General features: G+C 46.0%; 1 protein-coding gene across 2 annotated transcripts in view; it reads right to left on the reverse strand.

Annotated features, from left to right (window-relative positions):
- The window catches only part of MARCH3 (membrane associated ring-CH-type finger 3), a 26475-nt gene continuing 1676 nt past the window's right edge, over positions 1–24799 (reverse strand). For both annotated transcript variants that reach the window (XM_001232134.7, XM_046905536.1), the window contains 3 exons: positions 24553–24760; positions 7244–7453; positions 1–456 (listed from right to left, as the gene is read on the reverse strand). In XM_001232134.7, the coding sequence (XP_001232135.3) occupies positions 298–456; positions 7244–7453; positions 24553–24760 (577 nt within the window). In that variant the 3' untranslated portion in view covers positions 1–297. The remainder of the gene's footprint in view (positions 457–7243; positions 7454–24552; positions 24761–24799) is intronic.

A 24799-nucleotide genomic window follows, 5' to 3' on the forward strand; every position in this document is an offset into this window, starting at 1 on the left:
TTTTGCATTGTTAATTTTCACAGTTTATTTTAAACAATAATAGAAAAGTTTGCATCACTTGATGATGCAAGTATTAACGTGAGCTTCCACACAGTATCTGCTAAATAAGTGCACTTGGCAGCTTAGCAAATATTGTATGACTGCAGTGTCCACCATTTGAGTTCACATAGCAGTTTCCTCCACTGTGAAGAGTTTGTGTATCAGGATAGCACGCTGCTGGGTTCTGCATGGTGTTTGAGCACAGGGAGTTCAAGGCAAATGTTCTTAGTGCATAGCCCCGGAGCAGAACGACCCAAATCAAACGATTGTCTCCTTTGAGTTCCTTTTGACTGATGGCAGGCCCAGCAAGGACTGCTGGTTGGAGGGGATGTTGGTAGACTTGGGGATGAGGAGTATCACCCGCTGGTTGGTCCGACGCCATTCGTTGTATAACCTACAGTGATATCTAAATGATACCTGCCGAGAAAGGAGACATGCTGCATTGAGAATCACTTCATTCCTCTAAGGAATCAGCGAGGGGCTGCGGAACAGATCTTCAAGTGGGACAGAAAGCCTATAAGCAGCCTCACTGGGTAGGATAAAATGGGCAAAGATGAAACCTAATGGATGGGAGGCTTGTTTCCTACGCTTCCACAGCAGAGAAGAGCAGCTTGTGCCCCACTTTCTGCTGCTTCCTGCCTGTCTTTCCCAAGAGCTAGAACCACCGGCAGCCATTCATAACCAGATGAATTTGGGTTTGAGGTTGTTAAGCTGGTGATTTCTGTAGCTGGCTGGCTGGAGAAGGCTTGCGTGCGGACACTGACAGTGCCATATGTTCCACCTTGTAATGCTTTGTTGCTAAATGTATTGAATTCAGGATTGCATAGGTTCTACGAGGTGAGTGTGACCAACTTCCAGTATACACTGTCTCTCAGAATCAGTGTCTCAGCTGAGGTTGTCTTGAACTTTTTTTTTTTTTTTTACTGTTCTCAGGTAACCATTTTCAAACTCGGTGTAGTCTGCTAATAGTGGGAGGGAAATGACTGCTGTGAATATATACAAGATAGCTTCCCCTGTCTTTTTTTTTTTTTAAGTAGTCTACTGCTTATTTTACTGACAGCCAAGTGCATGAGCTAGGTCTATATACAGTGCTGTACTTAGACAGCTATGTCAAACACCTGTTAGTTGGCTTGGGGCTTGTTGGATGAGGTATGCCAAATGACAAGGATGATGTTCCCAAGGTTCCCAAGCTGTGGGCAGGAAGGGACCCAAGCAGCAAGCACGGAAGTGCTTGTCACACAGCTTGTCATTTGTCATTGATTTTTATGCACCTGTGCCACCTCAGTAGGTCACTACCATTCAGAGGGTAGGGGGTGGTACACAGGTGCTGCATCTGGTGGCAGCACTCTGGCTTTGCAGAGGCAGTGAAAGAGACTGCTGAGTACTCTGGGATAGGTGTGTGGATGTTTGCTGGTTCCAAATAGTGTCACTGTCCAAGGGGCTGCTCTGCCACTTTTCTGACCCCATGCAGTGCTGGTGGTGTGAATGGCTACAGAGCACAGTGCTCTTACACTGGCCATCTACATGCCTATGAATGTATCCTTCAAAACCCTTTTAGTTGCAAAAGAGTGCTGTTAGCTAAATAAATGGTTTTCCATTCCGTAAAATCCTAGTAGGGACCAAAAAACAATTCAAAAAAAACCCACAAAAACTCTAGAAAGATGAATGCTATGCAGAGTGTTGTGACCACCTCAGATCAGCGAGCAGGAGTTCAGGCTGAGCTCTCCTGTGGCATCATCTGTGATTCTTTGAGAAAGAGCAAGATTGTTACTCCAGGCTTTAATTGCTTGTCTGCTTACAGCATTTCACAAGATATCCTAGTTCAGTCTGACGGCCTGTTTACAGTGGGCTCTTGCCTGGAGGTGGTTTCCCAGTGATGTCAGCTGCTCAATTTCATGGAGAGCATCCACACTAGAGCTCCTTGCCCCATGCTGCTACTCTGAGATGGAACTCAGGCACTGCACCAACAATGCTTGTTCCTACACTGGGCCTTGCCACACAGAGGTTCTTTGTTCACCTCCTCAATACTGTAGCAAGGCGAAGCATTTGTCTTTCTAATTTGGGTTCATTTTGGCCACACTTGGTGTTTCACGAGCAGTTACATTAAACTGGAAGCTACGTGGCTAATCCTCTTGCACCAAATCCTCTGCTTGGTCTCACAGAAAGGTCAGCCATGTGCATGGAGAGGTGAGACATGGCCCTGAATCCTTAAACAGAAATCAGTTTTTTTCTGAAGGTTTCATCTTGGGCAGAGCAGGACTTTTCTTTCTTTGGGGTGTGTGTGGGGCGGTGTAGATCAGTTGCAGTGATTAACTGAGGAAAGGTAAAAGCATTTTTATAGAGAACTTGGCTGTGAGTTCCCTTTCAGTGGAATCAGACAGCTTCTTGGGTACTAAAAATAACCTCTCTCCCATTTTCTGCTCACTGGGATACTGTGGTGCATAAATAACCTAAGTGCTAGCTTTTGCCTACAAGATAATAAACTGACTTATGGGAAGTAAAATTAAATAGTTTTCTTAATTTTCCCAGGACCTAGAGAAGTGTTGTATCACAAGTTGTGTGTAATTTAGCCAGCAGCTCTCAACATGTTCCCTGCATAGCCATAACTAAGCAAGCGGAACAGGATTCTCCCATCTCCTCAACACTGAGAACTGAAGGGAGGGTGCAGCTGAGGGTCTGCATATCTGGCAAATCCCTGGGCAAACACAGGCTGGGGCTTTCCTGTAGGAGCACTACACCTCAGGGTGCTGAGCACACGGGTGGAGTGTGCTCTCTGCCAGTTGTAAGGTAGTTGCTGTAAATCTCTACCTTGCTTTTATAAATCTGCATTCTGATGAGGTGCATACACCACCAATTCAGCTTGATGACTTAATTTACAGACACACATAAACCTCCTCAGAACTCTTCCAGCACGAATGCTCGAGAGGGAAAAGAGGGCACCTTCAGTACTGTGGACAGCGCCTGAGCATCCTCCCCACCGCTCTACCACTCAGCTAACTCGGTGCTGAGGTCCATGCACCTCACAAAGGCAGGAAGCCCCGCACCTGCTCGATGGATGCAGTGCTTCATTGCCCATCCACCTCCTGCTGGGCTGTGTGAAGGCTCTGACTGAATTACATCTTGTACAGCTCAGTGGGCACTAAAGATGTTGTGCCTCGGTTAAACCAGCTGAGGTGTGTGCCTTTACATCAAGATCTCTCTTAGCATACTGTCCAAGCACTAAATAACCTCTAAAGGGTGCATACATTTCTCTGTAATATTCTGAAAGGAGAAACATTATAAAGTGAATTAGAAGTGGTTTTTCATCCCTGTCAAAGCAATAGCAGTAGATGTTCCTAGCTTATATCTGAGATGCTCCTGAAATCTTAATGAGCAAGGTCAAATGCGTCTGTGTGTCACAAGCAATTAAATTATTACATGCTTGAGGGATGCTATCCAGAGAGACTCAGATGGGCTTGAGCAGTGGCCCAGGAGAACCTCGTGAGGTTCAACAAAGCCAAGTGCATGGTCTGCACCTGGGTCATGGCAATCTGCACTACCAGTAGAAGCTGGGAGATGAAAGAATTGAGCACAGCCCTGCCAAAAGGACTTGGTAGATAGCAGCTGACCATGAGCCAGCAATGTGCCCTCACAGCCCAGAACGCCAACCATATCCTGGGCTGCAGCAAAAAAGCATGGCCAGCAGGGCAAAGGGGGTGATCCTGCTCCTCTGCTGGTGAGGCGTCACCTGGAGTGCTGTGTCCGGGTGTGGAGTCCTCAGTAAAGGAGAGACATGGACCTGTTGGAGCACATCCAGAGGAGGGCCACACAGATGATCCAAGGGATGGAACACCTCTCCTATGGAGGTGAGAGCTGGGGCTGTTCAGCATGGAGAAGACAAGGCTCCAGGGAGAACTGATGACCTTTCAGTATTTAAAGGGAGACTACAAGAAAGAAGGGGGCAGACGCTTTAGCAGAGTCTGTCATGACAGCACATGGGGAAATTTAAAGTCCATTTTAGCAAGGACCTCATGTGGATCGACTGCAATGAGGGATCCTGACAGAGAGGTAAACCAGAACCAATCCCCAAAACCGTGGCTTCACCTGCCTCACAGAGCTGTGTGGTCAGCGCGGCAGCCCCACGACCGCGAGCAGGCAGGAGCTGCTCTTGTGCCACCACGGGCGCTGACACTGTGTGGACAAGGCTGAAAGTGATGGCAGCCAACCCCCTGCCTGTATAAAAACAGCCCTGAGGGAGCGCCACGAACAGGATGTGCAAACCAATCGATACCTGGGGGTATTGATTGACGCTAGACTGAACATGAGCCAGCAGTGTACCCAGGTTGCCAAGAAGGCCAATGGCATCCTGGCTTGCATCAGAAATAGTGTTGCCAGCAGGAACAGGGAAGTAATTGTCCCCCTGTACTCAGCACTGGTGAGGCCACACCTCGAGTACTGTGTCCAGTTTTGGGCCCCTCACTGCAAGAAAGACATCGAGGCCCTGGAGCGTGTCCAGGGAAGGGCAACAAAGCTGGTGAGGGGTCTGGAGCACAGACCTTATGAAGAGCGGCTGAAGGAGCTGGGATTGTTCAGTCTGGAGAAGAGGAGGCTCAGAGGAGACCTTATTGCTCTCTGTAATTACCTGAAGGGAAGTTGTGAGCTGGGGGTCGGCCTCTTCTCTCGTGTGACTAGTGATAGGACTAGAGGGAATGGCTTCAAGCTGTGCCAGGGAAGGTTAAGGCTGGACATTAGGAAATACTGCTTCTCTGAAAGGGTGGTCAGGCACTGGAATGGGCTGCCCAGGGAGGTGGTGGAGTCACCAACCCTGGAGGTGTTCAAGGAATGTTTGGACATAATTTAGTGAGAACCATTGGGGATGGGCGAATGGTTGGACTGGATGATCCTGTGAGTCTTTTCCAACCTTAGCAATTCTATGATTCTATGAAACGGGGTATGCTCGTCAGCCAGCGTGGGCAGTTCACGCGGGGCAGAGAGGGCGGGCCAGGAGGATCCTCCTCTCTTCTTTCTCCCCTCCTCCTTTGAGAACTTTAGGGTGTTACCGCCTCTTTAATTATCATGGTTGGCACACATCGCAGCGGCCGGGCTGAGGCAGCAACCCAGACTGAGGGGACATACGCCTCTCTAGACTCATGCGTGCACCCAGGTGGACAACCCATGGGTGAGGCACCAGTCCAAACTACCAACTGTGGGGAGCTCCATAATCCGCTGGGTCCTGAGGGAGGAGAAGGCTGTCATGGCTGCAGGTGTGTCCTGTTCAAGGAGCTGCTTGAACAGATGGCCAGGCTGCAGCAAGAAATCAGCAGCCTGAGGGGGCTCCCGGGAATCTCTGAGGGAGACAGATAGGAGCTGAGGGATGTTGTCACTGTTGGAGATTGCCGGGAAAAACCTCCGAGTTGTCCCATGGGATCATGCAAGGACTCCTCAGAGAAGGTCATGTTGCCAGTACTGCATCCAAAATCTTCTTGTGTCCTTCCAGAGGTAACTGCACCTGCTGCTTCCCTTAATTGCCCGTATACCAATGTGTGTAGCATGGGAAATAAACAGGAAGAGCTGAAGATCTGTCTGCAGTTGCAGGGCTGTGGTCTCGTTGCAATCACAGGGATGTGGTGGGACATCTCACATGACTGGAATGCTGTCATGGAGGGCTCTATCTTTTTTTGGATAGACAGGTTTGGGAAGCAAGGTGGAGGAGTTTCCCATTATGTGAGAGACGAACTAGAATGTAATGAGCTCCACCTGGGAGGGGGGAAGAAGGTGTGGAGAGCTTGTGGGTGAGAATCAACAGGTGGGCTGGCATGGCTGACATCGTTGTGAGGGTGTACTACAAATCACCAGATCAGAAGGATGAAGTCAATGAGGCCTTCTACAAGCAGCTGGAAGTAGCCTCACAATCCCGTGTGCTGGTTCTCATGGGGGACTTTAATCATTCAGGTATCTGTTGGGGTAAGCAACATGGCCAGGCACATGTAGTCCAGATGATTCCTGCAGTGCATTGAAGATAATTTTCTGACACAGGTGGTGGAGGAGCCAGCAAGGCAGGGGGTTCTTCTGGACCTTGTTCTTTTTAGCAGGGATGGGCTTGTTAAGGATGTGAGGGCTGGGGGCAGCTTGGGATGCACCAATCATGAGATGGTGGAGTTGAAGATCTTGTGTGGAAGAAGTAAGGCAAAAAGTAGGATTGCTACCCTGGACTTTCAGAGAGCCAACTGTGACATTTTCCGGGACCTACTTGGAGACATATCATGGGCATCTCATGTCGTGAAGGTAAAGGGGCCTGTGAGAGCTGGGCAATATTTAAACAGCACTTCTTCCAAGCTCAATATTGGTGCAACCCTAAGAGTAGGAAATCAGGAGACCTGTGTGGAAGAGCAAGGAGCTCATGGATAAAATCAAAGGGAAGAAGAAGGTTTATGAAATGAGGAGATAGGGCCTGTCCTCTTGGGAGGAGCATAGGAATGTTGTCATGCCTGCAGGCAAGCGACAAGGAAGGCTAAAGCTCATCTGGAGCTGAAGCTAGCAAAGAAGATAAAGGATAATAAGGGTTTTTTTTTTAAGTATGTTAACAGTAAAAGGGCATCTAGGTGGGATCAGTGTGCACATATCTGTGGGCCCTGACAGGATGCGTCACGTGTGCTGAGAGAGCTGGCAGAGGTGAATGCCGAACCACTCTGTATCATCTTTGACAGGTCATGGAGAACAGGGGAGGTGCCTGAAGACTGGAGGATAGCCAGCGTCACTCTGGTCTTCAAAAAGGGCAAGAAAGAGGATCTGGGAAACTACAGGCCAGTCATTCTCACTTCTGTCCCTGGAAAGGTGATGGCACAGCTTGTTCTGGATGCCATCTCAAGCAATTGGAAGAGAAGAAGGCCATCAGGAAGAGTCAGCATGGATTCACCAAGGGAAAATCATGCTCAACCAACCTCAAAGCCTTCTATGATGGTATCACAATGCTGCAGCACCTGCCTTGAATTCCTCCTCACTGCTTCCTCTCTCCCTCCCACTATCCTCCCCAGAGCTTGGGTTTTGAGAAGTACAGACCTCAAATGCACAGCATTTTTCTGAATTTCCAGAGAACTTAACAGACATGAGATTTCTGAATGTAAACAACGCTTTATGCAATGCTTCGCCCACTCTACAGCACTCTACAGTGGTAGAGGTGTAATTAATTTCCTGCTCTATTCTTTTCCCCTGTCCCCATACTCACTAGGGTCCAAAAGAGGTAAATGGTGAAGAGTGCAATAGTGAGTGCAATGAGGCCGACAGCTTCCAGCCTACTGCTGAAGTGCAGGTGGTCCACAGCTCCCCGCAGGCACAGCCAGCCAGAGACAGTTGCCAGTGGAGTGATGAACAGGAAACACACCATGTCCCCGAAGAGAGTCCGCTTCTCATGCTGGGGACCTGGGTTCCTCAGCCACTGCAAGCAAAACACAGACAAAAGCAAGCATCAGCCAGCAGTGTGTGTCTTCTGGCAACTCCAGAGCAAAAAAAAGTACTTGTTACTGCTTTCTGTCCTATTTTAAGATTATACTTATATATATATATGTGTGTGTGTGTATATATATAAATCTGCCAGTAACACTAACAAAGCCAATTTTAACTTGCCTTCAGATATCTGCATGCAAGCAGAGGTGAATGCACACAAGGTTACTTTTATGAAGAGGGTATTAATCTTGCAAAACAGAGTTCCTGGAAGTCAATGGCTGAAGCGAAGGCTGATTGAACAGCTATCAGTCCTGCATGCCCCTGTTGCTATAAACAGGATTTCAGATAGCAGAGGTGAAGGAAGTTCAGCCTGGAACATCACACTGAGGCCTTCTAATTTAAAAACCTCATCACTCAAGTCAGTGTTTAAACAGGATGACTACTGAGCCATGCAACCTTTGCCACTGTAAGATGCAGGTTACTCTCTGTGACTGCTGCAGCATCCTTGTTCTCCTTTTCCTCTCTGCAGATATGCAGAGTACTACCAAAGATAGCAAACATTTCTGCTGTGGTGCCACCCGAAAGCCCCAGCCAGCAAAGGGCCATACACCAGCCCTGGGCCTTGCATTGCGCTCCGGTTTGTAGTGCTCTCATCCTCTGCTCTTGGTGCAGCAGGAACCATGGCCACTGCCGCAGTGATGCTCACCCAGGCATCCCAACCTGATGTTTTCAACCCCCACCTCACCTTTTCCTGCTTTGTCCACTACAGAAAAATAAATGCAGCACATATCCCTTCAGCTGAATATGGAGTAAAACAGCAGCCACAGAAGCGAGTGCATCCAGGAGCAAGTGGCTGCAGATCAGACTCATTTTTCAGCAAGAATTCAGAGGAACACAAAAATATACTTTTAATTAACTTTTTTGGCAGGCTTTCAAGTCACTTATTTTAAAGTAACAGGATCATAGAATCACAGAATGGCTTGGGTTGGAAGGGCCCTTAAAGCCCACCCAGCCCTAACCCCATGCTGTGGGCAGGGAAGCCCCCCACCAGCTCAGGCTGCCCAGGGCCCCATCCAACCTGGCTTTGAGCACCTCCAGGGATGGGGCACCACAGCTTCTTTGGGCAGCTGAGTCAGGACCTCACTGCCCTCTGAGTAAAGGATTTACTCCTAATATCTAAAGTTCCCCTCTTCTAGTTTAAAGCCATTCCATCTCATCCTGTCTCTCTCAGACCATATAAAAGTTGTTCCCTGTCCTGCTTGTAAACATCTTTCAAGTACTGGAAGGTTGCAATGAGGTCTCCCTGGAGCCTTCTCTTCTCCAGGCAGAACAAGCTCAGCTCCCTCAGCCTTTTTTTTCAAAGGAGTGGTGCTTCAGCCCTTCAGTGTTCTTCATGGCCCTTCTCTGGACCCACTTCAGCAGCTCCACATGTTTCTTGTTCTGGGGGTCTCCCAGGCCTGGACACAGTACTGCAGATGGACCCTCACAAGGGCAGAGTAGATGCAGACAATCCCCTCCCTCTCCCTCCTGCCACCCCTCTGTTGATGCAGCCCAGGATACTGTTGGCCGCCTGGGCTACAAGCACACACTGCTGGCTCACGTCCAGTTTGTCATCTAACAGAAACCTCAGATACTTCTCCGTAGGGCTGCTCTCAATGAGTTCTCACAGTCTGTACACATATCTAAGATTGCCCTGATCAGAGTGCAGCACTTTGCTCTTGGCCTCGTTGACCTCACTGGGTTCCTGTAAGCACAGTTTTTGAGCCTGTCCACATCCCTCTGCATGTTAGCCCTTCCTGCTATTGTGTCAACTCCACTTCCAGCAAACTTGCTGAGGGGGCACTTGATCCCACTATATAGGTTGTTGATAAAAACGTTGAAGAGCACAAAATCTTAAGTATGAAGAGCTTTATAACTACTTTGTACGTCCACAAGCAACTTCAGGTGCAAGGCAAGGCACTCTTCCAAGAGGGCTGCTCAGTAGTGTTCCTTCCTTTCCAAGCAGTGCCAGAGATCTGACATTAATGAGTGCACCCCACTACTGCAGGAGGACAGGCAGAGGGCAGGAGCAACATACCCAGCTCACCCCCAGAGTGTGTAGGGAGGAGGGCTAGGCCCACATATGAGCAGGGCGTTACTGTACTGTAACTCTACAGAGAACACTATAAAGCTGTGTGTGAAGAACTTGCAAACACTTTCTGTGGAGTCTTGTTCCATTTGTTTAAAAACTATACCAAGGGTGCATGCATGACAGTGTCAGGGTATACTCAGTTGCTTCTAGACATGACAGACTGCAACCTCTCCTTGTTCAATTTCCATAAATCCTTCTAATGAGAAACTGCCAGGAAAATGAGAGGAACTCAACATGCCTGGCAGCAGGGATTCTGCTTTTACAAGCAGCTGTCAGAAGGGTTTGTGACATGCATTTGTTTAAGAGGTAACCTGGCAGAAAAATGCTGAGCACCCGCTCTGCATCTCAGTCTCCATAGAGCAGCAGCTGCTCACCAGTATTCCAGCATCTGCATACCCTAGTGCCAGGCAGGAAAGAGGCATGGCTGCCCCCGAAGCGTGCTCAGCATGGTTACATTCACAGGGCCAGTAGAACCCAGGCAGCACAGCTGAGCGAGAAATGCCATGCATCTATGGAGAGGAAGGAGAAAGGCAGGAATGTGTCCATGTGGCAAGCATGTGCCCTCAGTATGTTTGTAGATGACGACAAGTAGGGAGGAACTGTCAATCTGCATGAGGATAGAAAGGGCCCTCAGAGGGGTCTGGAAAGGTTGAATCAATGGGCTGAGGCCAACTGCATGAACCTATGGGCTTTAACAAGACCAAGTGTTGAGTCCTGCACTTTAGTCACAACAGCCTCGTGCAACACTACAGCCAGCAGAACATGGGCCAGCAGAATGCTCAGGTGGCCAAGATGGCCAATGGCATCAGGCACATCACCTGGGAAGAATACAGGGATGGCATCCAGATTTGCAGAGAGGGGATTAGGAAAGCCAAGGTGCAGATGGAACTGAACTTGGAGAGGGATGTTAAACACAACAAGAAGGGATTGTATAGGTACATTGGCCAGAAGAGACAGACAAAGAGAGTGTACCTCCTTTGGTAAATGAGAAAAGATAACTGGCTACAACAGATATGGAGAAGGCTGAGGTACAAAATGTTTTTTGCCTCGGTCTTCACTGGCAGCCAGGATTCTCATATTTCTCACATCCCTGAAGCTCGCATCCCTGAGCTTCTAGGTGGGAACTGGAGGAGTAAATCCCCCTCCTGCTCTAAGGGCAGAGCAAGTCCGAGACTGCCTCATAAGGGTGAACATACGCAAGCCTATGGGGCTGGATGACATGCACCCCAGGGTCCTTAATGAGCTGGCTGGTATGGTTGCTGAGCCACTCTCCATCATATGTGAAAAGTTGTGGCTGTCACGAGAAGTCCCTGCAGACTGAAAAGATGGAGATATCACTCCCATTTCCAAGAAAGGGAGGAAGGAGGACCCAGGGAATTACAGGCCGGTGAGCCTCATCTTTGTGCCTGGGAAGATCATGGAGCAGATCCTCCTAGAAGACATGTTAAGGCACATGAGGGATGAGTAGGTGATCTGAGACAGCCAGCATGGCTTCACCAAGGGAAGTTCTGCTGTACTCAGTCCTGGTGAGGCTGCACCTCGAGTACTGTGTTCACTTTTGGGCCCCTCACTGCAAGAAAGATACTGAAGCCATGGAGCATGGCCATAGAAGAGCAACAAAGCTGTGAAGGGTCTGGAAAATGCCTTATGAGTAGCAGCTGAGGGAACAGGGATTGTGTAGTCTGGAGGAGATTCAGGGGAGATCTTATTGCTCTCTACAACTCCTTAAAAGGAGGCTGTAGAGGTCAGCCTCTTCATCCAGGTAACAGTGGTAGGACAAAAAATAATGTCCTTATATTGCACCAGGGGAGGTTCAGGTTGGATATTAGGAAAAAATTCAATTCAGAAGGAGTGGTGCTGCAGTGGCACAGACTAACCAGGAAGGTGGTGGAGTCAGTGGCCCTGGAGTTGTTCAAGAACTGTGTGGATGTGGCACTGAGGGTCGTGGTTAGTGGGCATGGTGGGTGTGGGCTGCTGGTTGGACTTGGTGATCTTCGTGGTCTTTCCAACCTTAATGCCGCTACCATTCTATGACTTTTCCAAAGCACACATCTTTCTCATAGTTCTGGAAAAAGGAATGCAAACCAGATCTTAGAAGTCTTTTCCAACCTTAATGATTCTATTATTATATGATTCATGCATATTAGGGCAGGTGTTGTTTCCCCCACCCTGTGACTTTCACGATGTACAATACAGTGCGCCTTAATTAAGACAGCATTTGGTGGTCTGCAGATTAACCTTGATTGAAAGGTTGAGCATGCTTCATATCCAATGGCTCCCAGCACCACTTCTGTCTGTCTGGCCCATGGGAACAAAGAAAAAACTAAGTAACTCAGATACAAGAAGAGGTCAGGACAGACAAGAGTAAATAACAGTTATATAAAATCAATAGGTAATAAATTAAAATCTCAAATTTTTATAGTCCAATTTTAAAAGCTGAAGTAATTTCACTGACTATTTCTAAAATGGAAGTCCAAAGTTCTCAGGGGAACCTGCCTCAGCAGGGAGCAGGACCAGGTGATCTCCAGAGGTCCCTTCCAATCCCTATGGTTCTGTGCTTCCATGAACAGTAATTTCAATGGCTACACAGATTTCAGTCACAGCACGCATTTTGATCTGGAAGTAGTGCACATGCATTTTCAAACATGCTCCTGTTTAGATTCTAGGTTTCAGACTTTTGTTTTGAAAACGCGCACTGTCAAGTTACTTCATAGCTAAAAAGCCAAGTCAGCAAATATTTCTGTGAAAGTGAAATGCACACAACAGCTCCGGTGAGGTGCTGAGCTGATTAATTGCTCTGGCAGCACAGTCGGGACTGCCATGCTGGCAAAGAACAAGGCGCAAGGCCAGATGCAACTGTCAGACCTGCACTATGGCAATCTGAAATCCTTCCTATTAAGATGTGTCAATGTACTCAATTACATCTGCAATAAATCAAGACTTCTATCAGTAAATTCAATTTTTGAAAAAAAGAGAGTTTGTAAAAAGGGTCACATTTGAAGCTAAACACTGGCCCAGCTGGCAGTCAGTGCCATCACCAAGTGCCATCTTGAAGTGAACATCCACTGCTGTTCCAGATATGCAGGCAGAGAGCCCGAGCAAGAAGACACAGCAATGGCAGCAATGGCGCATGGCAATATCCCTGGCCAGACAGCCTCTTGCTAAGAAGCATGCTGAAGACTGCAGGACTGGGGAAAGCTCCCTGATCTGGTCTCCTGAAGTCAAGGAAGGATTCTGCTTTGGCCGGAACAGAGAAGGAGCACAGAGGGGACTGAGAGCCTCTGTCACAAGAGCAGACTTCAGAGGTTCTCCCACTTACTCCAGCAAAATGATGCCTATAAGCGCATCTCAGGGGTGGCCAGGAAAACAGAACAGATGGGAGAAGTCAGTGAAGGAGAAGGTCTACTTAAACTAATGGACAATGTTGGCATAAGAGCAAACATGTTGGCTAATAATTGGTCACAAATACATCTAGGGTAAGAAACTGAAAAAACTTCCCAGCTTTCAGATGTTCTAGCTCTGGAACAGCCTCCTAGGAAGAGCAGGATAGGTTAAAAACACAGACCATGAAGGAAGCTGTTTATCTTTTGAGAAGGGTATCAGAAGTACTGCATTTGTCACAAGGAAACACCACTAGCACATCCAAAGTACCTCCACCTCACACACACAGTGCACACAGAGGGCCTGCTGCAGTTACATCACCAGGCAGTGCTGAATTTAAATGACTGCTCAGCCCAGAAAGACAAAACATAGCTCCGGACCCTCATCAGAGCATCTCCTTGCTTCTTTCAGCTGAATGCTAACTCTAGCTCTTCAGAGCTTGATGTGGGTTTGCAGCAGTCCCTGGAAGACTTCTGGCCTGTAAGCCAATTACTGGCTTCCCAAACTTCACTTAGGCTTGAAACTGTGCACAAAACCACATCTGTCCCAAAGCCCTTTTAATACTCATATACTGAGACGTGGCAGAAGCCTTCCATCTGAAGAAGGAAATAACAAGAACAAGCAGAAACTGAGGGCACATTTGAGAGGTTCTGCCTTGGCATTTACTGACCCAACTACAGTCAGCTGCATCAGCAAACTTTCCCAAAACACCTCCAGGAGTTGGAGGTACTTCACCAAGGGCCCAGTTCTAGGAGAACTCACCTCATCGGTCTGACTCCAAATAGCATTTGCTTTAGCGTTTTCTGAGTCAGATTCTAAGGCCACTCACAGTTTGTACTGGGAAGCCCTTTTTTGTTCAATACATTCTGCTCGGAAAATTGATTTTACATAAATACTGCTTGAGTTATATCAGCAGCAAGGGAGATTCTGCAGAATATGATGAAAATCCCCCACCCGGCCTTTTAGTTAAAGGTACTTATAATGTTATCACATCTGAGGCTGAGGGAGAAGACAGGTAGGAATTGTTTCCCTTTGAGCCAAAAATAGCTTATTACACATCAAACATGCCAGTTCATTTCATTCTTTTCATGCTGATGGCTTCACAGTGAATCTCAGTGAAAGCAGCCTACATACAAGCAGAACTAAGAGCAATGATTGTCATTTCTGGTGTCACCCCGGCTGTGCCCAAAAGGGGGGTTGCTTTTGGGCTTTATGTCAAGAAAGGCCAATACTGCCTGGTTTTCCAAGAGCGCTTCTCTTGGATGAAGGATATTCAGACTGGATATTAGGAAAAATTATTCTCTGAAAGAGTGGTGCTGCAGTGGCACAGGCTGCCCAGGGAGGTGGTGGAGTCACCATCCATGGAGGTGTTCAAGAACCGTGTGGATGTGGCACTGAGGGACATGGCCAGTGGGCATGGTGGGGAAGGGTTAGTGGTTGAATTTGAAGGTCTTGGAGATCTCTCCCAACCTTAATGATTCCATGATATCTCTGAAGACCAATACAACCAGTTATGGACAAAAAATATACAATAATTTAACCTGAGTAGGTAGGTAGTTCTGTTCAAATACTTTTTTTACTTGAAAATTTTTGTTTTAAGCTTTTTTTTCTACAGGATGTTTTGAAACAGAGCTTACTGGTATGTAACTCAAAATGTCTCCCAGACCAGATTGGTACCTGTATTTGTTTCCAGTGTAATTAAACATTTTGGTTCACTTAAAACTTTTTTAGGTAAATGTTTTACCAAGGAAAACAAATATTTCTCAACTGAAAAAAAAAAAAAATTCTATTTCAGTTTTTTTTCCTGCTTAGGTCAAGTATCAGTTACTGGTGCAACGCTACTGTCTTTAGTGGGCTGCTCTTGGAAAAGCCACGGTGAAAGCCAATATAGATGCTCCTCCAACCGTAGAGACAGAGCTTCTAGCTATGTGACAGCTGAAAACTAAGGATTTGAGCTCTGTAGTTTGCTGTGCTAACATAACTGCCTGTTCATACCTCAGTCAGCATTTAACCTTCATTTTAACTAAAGTTTCAGGGAGTATTTTTATTGCTGATGTATGAATGAGCCAAAGATACTTTTCTGAAATAACAAAACAATGTCATTTGCATGTTTTCATGTGTGGAGAGAATAAGAAGTTTGTTATAAGGGTGGTATAGCATTCAATTTAAATTATTTTGTTTTGGGGAAAAAAAAAAACAAACAAAAACAAACCTAAACATAAGCAACAGTGCAGACAGGAACCAACCCTGGGCTAGAAGTAAGCAGGAAGCAGAGTACTGCAGGCTGTAGCTATCACACCACAGCAGATTCTGCCCCCTGGACCTTTCAGCCTGCCAGCTGGAAAGCAGGAGTGTGATACACAGTGCTCCACCAAGCTGTGATAATACAAGTGACTGGCAGATGTGGTGTTCGTTTTTTTGAATTTATACAGTGTTAATATTTAAAAACAGGATTAGTAATTTTATGATAGCAAAAACAAACAACAGAGCATGCTAAGCTCACAAAATCAATGACACTTCTTGGAGGTCCAATTAAAAAGTATTGGATCTTGTAACATTACTGATGTTGAGTTTTCCTATTACCCACTTCTAATTTATTTAATCACATTTCACATGATACTTCTAAAGAGTAAAAGATTCCAAGATGTGTCAAGAAAAAAGATTTTGTGATACTGGGAAAAAGCACTATTTCATTATATCTGCATGTTTTGTAAAGCCACCATTCCATTTTTGTGTGAATGTCTTCCCAATTAGGCAAACCAACAAAAGCAATCAAGAAAATCAATCAACAAAAATTACGGTTTTAGATTTTAAATGCAAAGTGGAGCAGATTCGCTATCTGTGACACATATTGTAATGCACTGCAAATACCCTGATCCAGACAATAAAAGCTTGGTAGCCCTCCCAGAAGTCAAGTACACTGAAACTTTTCATCTTAGCCATTTTCTTGGTAGAAGCAGCAGCCTTTGACTGGCTCCTGTGGGTGGTATTTGCTACCTGCAGGTAGGAAATGCTGCCTGCAGGACAGAGGTGACGATGTGGTGGCCCAGAACTTCATTACAGAACCATGATGTCCAAAGAGAAGTCATCAGTACTATCCAAAACACAAATAGCTGCACCTCTGAATACTCACATTGTCTTCCCTCATCTTAACTAGTCCTTCATGAATACTGCAGCTGCTGCTTCTATGATTGCTCATTTCCTTTCTCCTGAGAACTATCCTCATGCCTTTCTCACTAGTCCTTTAAATTTAGCAAAGAGCAGTCACAGATGTGACCCACAGTGTAATTTTTACTTTTCTTTCTCATGGTGTGAGGGGCTTTCTGTTTGTTTGTTTGTTGGCAGCACAGCTGATCTTGTTTGCACTCTTGCTTCCAGAATTATGAGAAAGATTCATGCTTTGGAAAGTCACAGAATCACAGAACTATTAATGTTGGAAAAAACCTCTAACATCTTCAAATGCAACCACCAGCCCATTTCACCATGCCCAATGACCACATCCCTCAGTGCCACATCCATACGGTTCTTGAACACCTCCATGGATGGTGACTCCACCACCTCCCTGGGCAGCCTGTGCCAATGCAGCACCACTCTTTCTGAGAACAATTTTTTCCTAATATCCATCCTAAACCTCCTCTGGTGTAACTTAAGGCCATTCCTTCTCATCCTATTGCTGTCACCTGGAAGAAAAGGCTGACTCCCACCTTGCCACAACCTCCTTTCAGGGAGTTGCAAAGAGCAGCAAGGTCTCCTCTGAGCCTCCTCTTCTCCAGAGAGTCAAGAACCACTGCAAAGCTTTTCTGCAAAGAACGCTAACTACTTTGTTTATTTTATAGGACTGTGAGCAGCTTGTTTTGATCTCTGGACTCTTCCCCCAGAAATGAATACAGTAGGGTATTCTAGGAGCAGAAAGGCAGTCTTGAACAGGTCATGTTTTTAAAACTCTATGTGTCACAAGGTTAATTGTTATTTCTTTTTGTAACACTTTAACTCAAACACACATCTACCAGAAAGCTACCAGGCTTCTTCAAATTCTGCCCACGTGACTTGGACCTTAAGGGGGCATTTAAGCAGCTGAGAGCTGAGAACAAGTAGATATAAAACCATCTCCCCCACCTTGCCCTTCCTATTTGGTATCTTTATGGTCAAGAAGGTAGGCAGGAATATATACGTATGTATACCAGTCTGATAGAGAGGCCCCTGTGACACCCTTGAGACCTTCAGGCGTTCTCTTCTCCAAAGTGCTGTCCCTTTGCCCACTCAAAATTTAAGGCTGTAATTTGCTCCTTTTCCAACTATTTATATTAGTAGATCATTGGCACCTTCCCCGTTGCCAGTGCTTCATCTGTACCCTGTTCCCATCTTTAAAACATGCTGCAGCAATCCCGAGTGCATCCCCTACTCCCTGCAGAAGCAGGCATAACAGCTCCACCTGTTTTGCGCAACCATGCTGCACTGAAAGCTGAGGCTTCTCTGTGCTCTGAGATTTATGGAAGATTTCATAGAATCCTAGAATATCCTGATTGGAAGAGACCCATAAGGATCACTGAGCACAACTCCTAGTGGTGACTACACCAAGTCACCATTTTCCTTCTGATTTGGAGAGCAATTCTTCTACAAACTGCATGCAACAAATCAATTGTTAACAATCTGCTTCACTGAGCAGAAGAAAAATAAATAAAAAGAACTACAAGAGATAAAAAAAGTATGATTCAGAGCCTTACACAAAAAATAAACTGGCATTTCAGTGTAAAGATCCTGGAAGTTTTAAAGCAGAAAGCACACTTTATTTAACTACTTCCTCTCTTGCTTTTCTAGTATGAGCTCTAGAGACAGAAATAGACGGGCAATAAACTGTAGTTAATTTCTACTCAATATTGCAATGTGTATCCTGACTTTATTCTTTCTCCTAGTCATGCTGTTTTACTTATGGGTTTTATGTTGTTAATGAAGTGCTTTTTGTTTGCTCGTTTGCGTGCAAAAATAAAAAATAAAAATAATAATAATAAAAAAAAGAGAGAATGAACCAATAGATACCAACTCCTGATTGGTTTAAAACATGCAAATAACTTATAAGCAATACTAGCTTGTCTTAAAAGTTCTTATGCCACACTGATGGTGTTATCTGGTTGTTTTCTAACATTCTGTTGGACGTAAGTACATTGTAGTGCCATGTCTTGGATACATTTCTGGAAGAAAGTCAGAGGAAGCGATATAGCTGCAATGTAAAAATCAAAGTGAATATACTCATTTATACTCATATAAAGTTTATCAAATCTTTGTGCTTAAACACAGAAAAAACATCCATGTGACTACTGTCACACATTTGCAGGGTCACAAGAACCATAAACTGGCTTTACTGAAAGAAGAATCCTACTTAAACGTGAAAGGTCCATAAAAGTCACTTGCAGTTTGATTCCACTGTATTTGTTTGTCACAAGCAAAGTCAGGTCTACTTGTACCAATCCCATTATCAGACTCAGCTTCCTTCCAGCATCTAGTTTCTGCTGCTTCAGCCTAGAGGTTCTGGGTTAGTTGTGACCAGGCTCCCCCTGTCAGTGGGGGACAAACACAGCAGCCTTTTTTTCCCTTTGAGATGAGGCACCCTTGATACCACGCATCAGACCTCCATGTAAACCTCTTGTATCCAGCAGACTGCACAGAGGTGCTGCATAGCTAACATGTGGCAGGAAAGGTGGGATCAGTATCATGGCATACTTTCTGAATTGGATTTTGCAGTATTGTAAGCCCTTGGACTGAGGGGAATGTGCATATACTGTTAATGTGAATAGACATGTAGAATAGTGCCTAAGGGATTACTGGCAAACAGAGTGTAGTGAAGTGAATGACTCCAGACAACCTGGAGAAGCTCTGAAATCAAGAGAAATGCCTAGATTTGCTCTGCTGATGCTTGCCAAGTGCCTCAACAGCAACATACTATCTCTAGCGAAAATGTCACCCCACGTTGCAGCCTCAAAGATAGTACAGGAACTTCATGCAAAAGCAGATTATTTCTGACTGATGCTGGTTACTTCAGCTTTCTCAGTGACAGAGTTTGCTGCGTGACCCCAGTAAGCAAAGAGCATGTTCGAGACCACCTCATGAGACTGAACGTGTACAAGCCTATGGGGCCCAATGACGTGCATCCCAGAGTCATGAAAGAACTGGCTGATGTGGTTGCCTAGCCACTCTGCAACATCTTTGAAAAGTCATGGGTCTCAGATGAAGTCCCCAGTGACTGGAAAAAGGTAAACATTACTTCCCCTTTTAACAAAGAGAGAAAGGAAAACCTATGGAACTACAGGCTGCACAGCCTCACCTCTGTACCTAGGAAGATCATGGAGCAGATCCTCCTGGAAGACACGTTAAGGCACATGAGGGACAAGGAGGTGATGTGAGACAAACAGTACAGCTTCACCAAGGGCAGATTATGCCTTGCAAATCCAGTGGTCTTCAACAACTGAGTGATGACTTCCATAGACAAAGGAAGATGTCGTCTAAATGGACTTCCTCAAGGCCCTGGATATGGCCCCACACCACACTTGCATCCCTAAATTGGAGATATACGGATTTGAAGAATTAGATATTCACTGGATAAATAATTGGTTGGATAGTTGCAGCCAGAGTGCTGTGGTCCATGTCTCTACATCTAGGTGGAGGCCAGTACCAAACAGTGCCTCCCAGGTGTCCATGTTGGGACTGATGCTCTTCCATGTCTTTACCAATAACACAGACAGTGGGATCAAGCATACTCTCAACAAGTATGCAGATGATTCCAAGCTCAGTGGTGCAATTGATACAACAGAAGGAAGGGTTGCCATCGAAAGAGACCTAGACGAGCTTCAAAAGTGGGCCCGTGTGAACCTAATGAGGTTCAACAAGGCACAGTGCAAGGTGCTGTGTTTGGGTTAGGGCAGCACCGGATATGCGTACAGACTTGGAGAAGAACTAATTGAGAGCAGCCCTGTGGAGGAAGACTTGGAGGTCCTGGTGGATGAAAAGCTGGACATGAGCCAGCAGTGTGTGCTTGCAGCCCAGAATGTCAACAGTATTGTGGGCTTCATCAAAAGAGTGGTGGCAGCAGGGAGAGGGAGGGGACTGTCCCCTCTACTCTGCCCTTGTGAAGCCCCATTTGCAGTACTGCGTCCGGGCCTGGGGCCCCCAGAACAACAAACACGTGGAGCTGCTGAAGCAGGTGCAGAGGAGGGCCACGTCCAAGGGATACAAAGTCCTCTTCAATGTTCTGTAATTTTCTACTTGCAGCCTCCTGTGACCCAGTTTGAAAGAGCAGGAGCGGAAAGTAGTCCATTTACCATACCCAGTAGCCTGTTCCTGACATCCCAAATGTACTGAAAAAGCACTTTTCTATCACATTCCATCTCTTACTTTATTGTAACTATATACCAAGTTATCTTCAGTGCGGCTTCTGGAGTTCATGAGTGGCTGTGAAATAAAAATGTCAAAGGCAGAGGAGCACCAGCCCGTCCACTGAGTGAAAATCCCTGCAGAAGCAGGCACACGTGGAGTGAGTGAGACAGCTGCTGGTTAGCTGTCAACCCCTATTGCTCCACACCTACCTGCTGCACACTAGCCACTTGTATAGCTAACACTGTGAAGTGCCTAGCAGCAAGTGGTTCTCACCAGTGACTGTAAAATCACACAGGGCAGCACTTCTGACGCAAAGGAGACCAAAGGTATGGAGACAAGGAGAAATGTAAAGAAGAACAATGCTTTCTGCTGAACAAGCTTTTTGATAAATGCCCATGGAGGTGAATGCTCGCATACCCCTGGTGCGTACTTCTTTGACTTGGTGAAGAACAACACACAGAGCACTTCTCCCAACGCAATGGGGGCAAAAGGCAAAAATGAGAGGGTGGTAAACAGGTATCAAAAGCAATATCAAACTTGTTTTCCTCCCGTATTATTCTGTATGTGCCAGCATCAGAGAAAGACACGGGACCACAGCCTTCATAAGTTACCACCCAGAACCATGGCACAATGCTTTGAGGTAGAAAAGGCAGAGGGGGGCAACTCGCACTCCTTGAAGACTGAATAAATACTGTCCCAGTCATAAAGCCATATTCATAGTTAGGAAACACAATTCTTCTGAGGAAAAGAATCTGGGTTAAAAGAAAGTACGTCAAGAATGTCCAAAGCTTCACAGACACGAGGTTGGGAAGACTGACTTTCCTGACTCTACTTCAGCACACTGTACCTTCACGGAGCAGTGTTTCTCAAACAAACAGAAGCGTGCAGTACATCACAGCTAAAGGAAAGTCTCCTGTGAGAAGTACATACCTTGGAACTCAGTTGACCAGAGAGAAATTACGATGGAGAAAAGATATAACAAATAAAAGACGAAATGAAGGTCAAAATCAAGTTGATTTTTTTTTTCCATAACTTACAACCATAAATCCAGAAAAAAAAGAAGGCTACTGCTCATAATGTAAGTTGGGAAGAGAAAGCAAAGGTGAGATTCCTGCATTTTTGCATCCTGTGCACAAATAATGCAGGAGGCAGGACACAGAGAGACCTTTATCTGAGCTAAAGGTCTCCTGTTTGAGGGCATGGGCACACATCCTTAGCATGAACATAAGCAGTTGCTTAAAAGGCAAAAAGCCATATTGCAATAAATTTTCATGGAGTAGTTCCTCTCATTTAATAATATACTAATGACAAACTGACAGCATGGTCAAGGGAGAAACTGAATGGGTCCACTAAACTGCTCTGACCAAATAACTAAGTGCAGCAAGAAATGTTCTGCTGCTTCCTTAAAATAACATGCACAGGGGAGGAAGGAAGATGGCTCAACAGGCAGTCAAGCCACTTTCTGCTCACTTCATTTCAACCCCACTACTGACACAGCATCTCCTGGGTGCTAACAGCATGAAAGCTTGTTGGGTATGACATTTCTGGGTAGAGCAAGTAAAGTAAATCAATTTGTTTCCTTTGAGATCTTCACACACTTATGGCTACACCCCATTAGAAGCAGCAGTCAAAGTAGCGAGGGGAATTTTTGTCTTTTTTTGTCCCCTTCAAGAAAGTGAATGATATTTCTATGATATTTCTTTCAATAGGCAGAAGCAACTCTTTTTTTTTCTTTTTTTCCCTGAAGAAAAATCACCAGGAAAAAAGGTGAATATGATGATTGAATGCTTCAAGCATTTTTGTCCTGGCTGTCACTGACCAATGAATGGCATACAGTCTCTGCAGGAGACAGCACCTGATGAAAAATTACTGGATATGCTTGTCTTGGCTATGCTCTATAAATGACTTTATGAGTACATCAGCCCCTCGTGACCTCCCAAAATGCATTGGTAAACTCATCATTCACCTCCACTGAGAGGACCATTTGCCACTTCCGTTATCTAGTTCCAAAGAACCTTTGGAGAACTAATTATACTACTAAATGAAGAGAACTTTGACTCTGGCTGTGCCTCACATTGTCAGCTGTGGCAGCACTTTGTGGGTGGGAAACAGCTCTGAGAGCTGATGCTCTCTGGTACTTGCCTTATTTGTCATCCCATCAACATGCACAGCTCTTATCCACACACAATGGAATTAGAAGAAGGTGGTCACTCTGGCTTGCTATTAGTCCAAGATTTACTGATTTTTTTTGTGAAAGTTTGTGCTGATACATCTGATAATCATCCCTCCATGCCCTGCTACTTTAGGTAACACAGGGAGGCAGACAGGATAGTGCTGGAGGGCATAGGCAGTGAGAGGATCTGGCAACCTGAACCTGGTTTAGCTGCACATTGGGAACATTTCAGATTGGCTCTAATTATTTGCCTGGGGAGGTTTGGGAAATACAAAGCACCGTATGAAATAGATTAATGCAAACTCGGAGTGCAAACTTAAATCACGGTAATAGAAATCAGGAAGTCTGGCTGACATCTTCCTGCTTGGGTTTGTCTCCTTGTACACAGCCCATCTCAGTCACTTTTTGTCTTTGATGCTCTCAGTCTTTGAGAGAATAAGTCTGATTCCCTTCTAAATCAGAAACACACTGCAAAGGGCTGTAGGGGAATCGGTTGCTGCTTTATCACAAGCCTTTCTGCAACTGCTAATAACTGCACTGAAATACTCTGGTGTGGATGCGATGGCTGAGAAGCAAGAAAAGAATGGATTTTTGGCACAAAGAGGCTTGCTTCAGCAGAAGGTGACTCAGCGACCAGGCTACCCAGCTTGGGCAGGGTTGGCTTTCACTTTCAGAATCTTCAGTCCCCATTAACTCTGAGATAAGTCATCCATGGAGCTCCATGCTCCAAAGCAAGGCTCAGGAGCAGCCCCTGTAAGGGAACAGCTTGATGAAGATGAACTCTAAAATCAAACTGCTTAGTACCCTCTCAGGACTGCTTATCTTTCTTTTTAGAAGAACAGTTCAGGACGGCAACATCCTTGCACCAAAACCACACCAACAAGCAAGCAAAAACAGTTCAAGCCTGGCTCAGGGCATCTGGCTGAAAGAAGAGCTCCCACATCTCCGGTTTTGTGGATCCTAAGAAAGAATGAAGATATCCCCAGATTCAGACACAAGAGTGAACACCTAACTTCACCCAGCCTGGAGCAGCTTTGGTGGTCTTCAATGAGAAATGCTCACTCACCACTGCCCATGCTCTGACCCACATCCCAGCTGTCAGTGTTGTCCTGTATCCTCCTACTTGTGAACAAGGGCAAAACAGAACACCTTCTCCCTCATTTTCAACAGCGTTAACTACTACCTATTCTGCTACAGTTTGTGTTAATAAGATAAGCAAGAAGGACACTGCCCTCAGCCCAACCTTAGCATGCAAGTACTGGTGTCACCACCGCTATGGTCAGATACCTCACATCACTTCTGAAAATAGTTATTATTTGTAATTCACTTTTAATTTCAGTGCAAACCATATCTTTTTTTTTTTTTTTTCCCTCAAAAAGAAAACAGAGAAAGAAAAAAATCGTTAACGTGGTAGAGATAATGATTTTGGCTTCTTTTACCCTCTTTTCTCGGAGATGCAAAAAAATCCAGCAAGCTTCACGCAGCCACTAAAACATCTATCATTCACCGTAACTGACTTTTAATTGATAAGGAAAGATTTCCCAGCTCACAGTCTGGTCTGGTACCCAGGCAAGAGGAGGCCAAAAGGTCACTCCAGAATGGCTGAAGATGCCAAACACTGCACAAAAACAGTTCCTTCTTGAGGGCTCAACACAGAAGCCAAGTTCCTACGGCTCCTTGATTTGTTTTGTCTCTCTCAGAAGCAAGAAGGAGAGAGCTCCTGACATATCAGGTATTCCGAATATGTCTAGCAGAAGCCACTATATATCTATGACACACCTCTCACCACCACCACACCGACTGCTGTGCTCCCTATTCCCCACACAGCGCTCCCCAGACCTTCGCTTATGTTTATAGCAGAGCAAAACCATCAGCCAGGCTCCACTGCTCCTGCCCTTTCCTTAAGCTCCTGCCCCCACCCTGGAGAGCCCCGGGCTTCCAGCTCGCTCTTGCTTCAGCGAAGCAGCTGCGTGATGCCCACATAAAGCAGACACGATGTGCTCATTAGGGCTGAGCTCGGGAGGGTGTGCATACCGACCTCTACCAGCGGCCTGGGTTTGCGCTCCACTGCAAACCTGAAGTGGCAGAGCTCGCAGTAGCTAGTGTTGGACGAGGACAGCCAGTGCTCCAGGCAGCTGCGGTGGATGGTCCCCAGCGTCCCCATACACTCGCAAGGAGAAAGCAGGTCTTCCTGACTGCTGCCCTCGTGGCAGATCCTGCACATCGGGCGGTCATTGAAGGGACTGCTGTGGGAGGAGAGACACACGGCTGGTCAGCACACAGCC

This window comes from Gallus gallus, chromosome Z (assembly GCF_016699485.2).
Source record: "Gallus gallus isolate bGalGal1 chromosome Z, bGalGal1.mat.broiler.GRCg7b, whole genome shotgun sequence".
Lineage (NCBI taxonomy): Eukaryota > Metazoa > Chordata > Aves > Galliformes > Phasianidae > Gallus > Gallus gallus.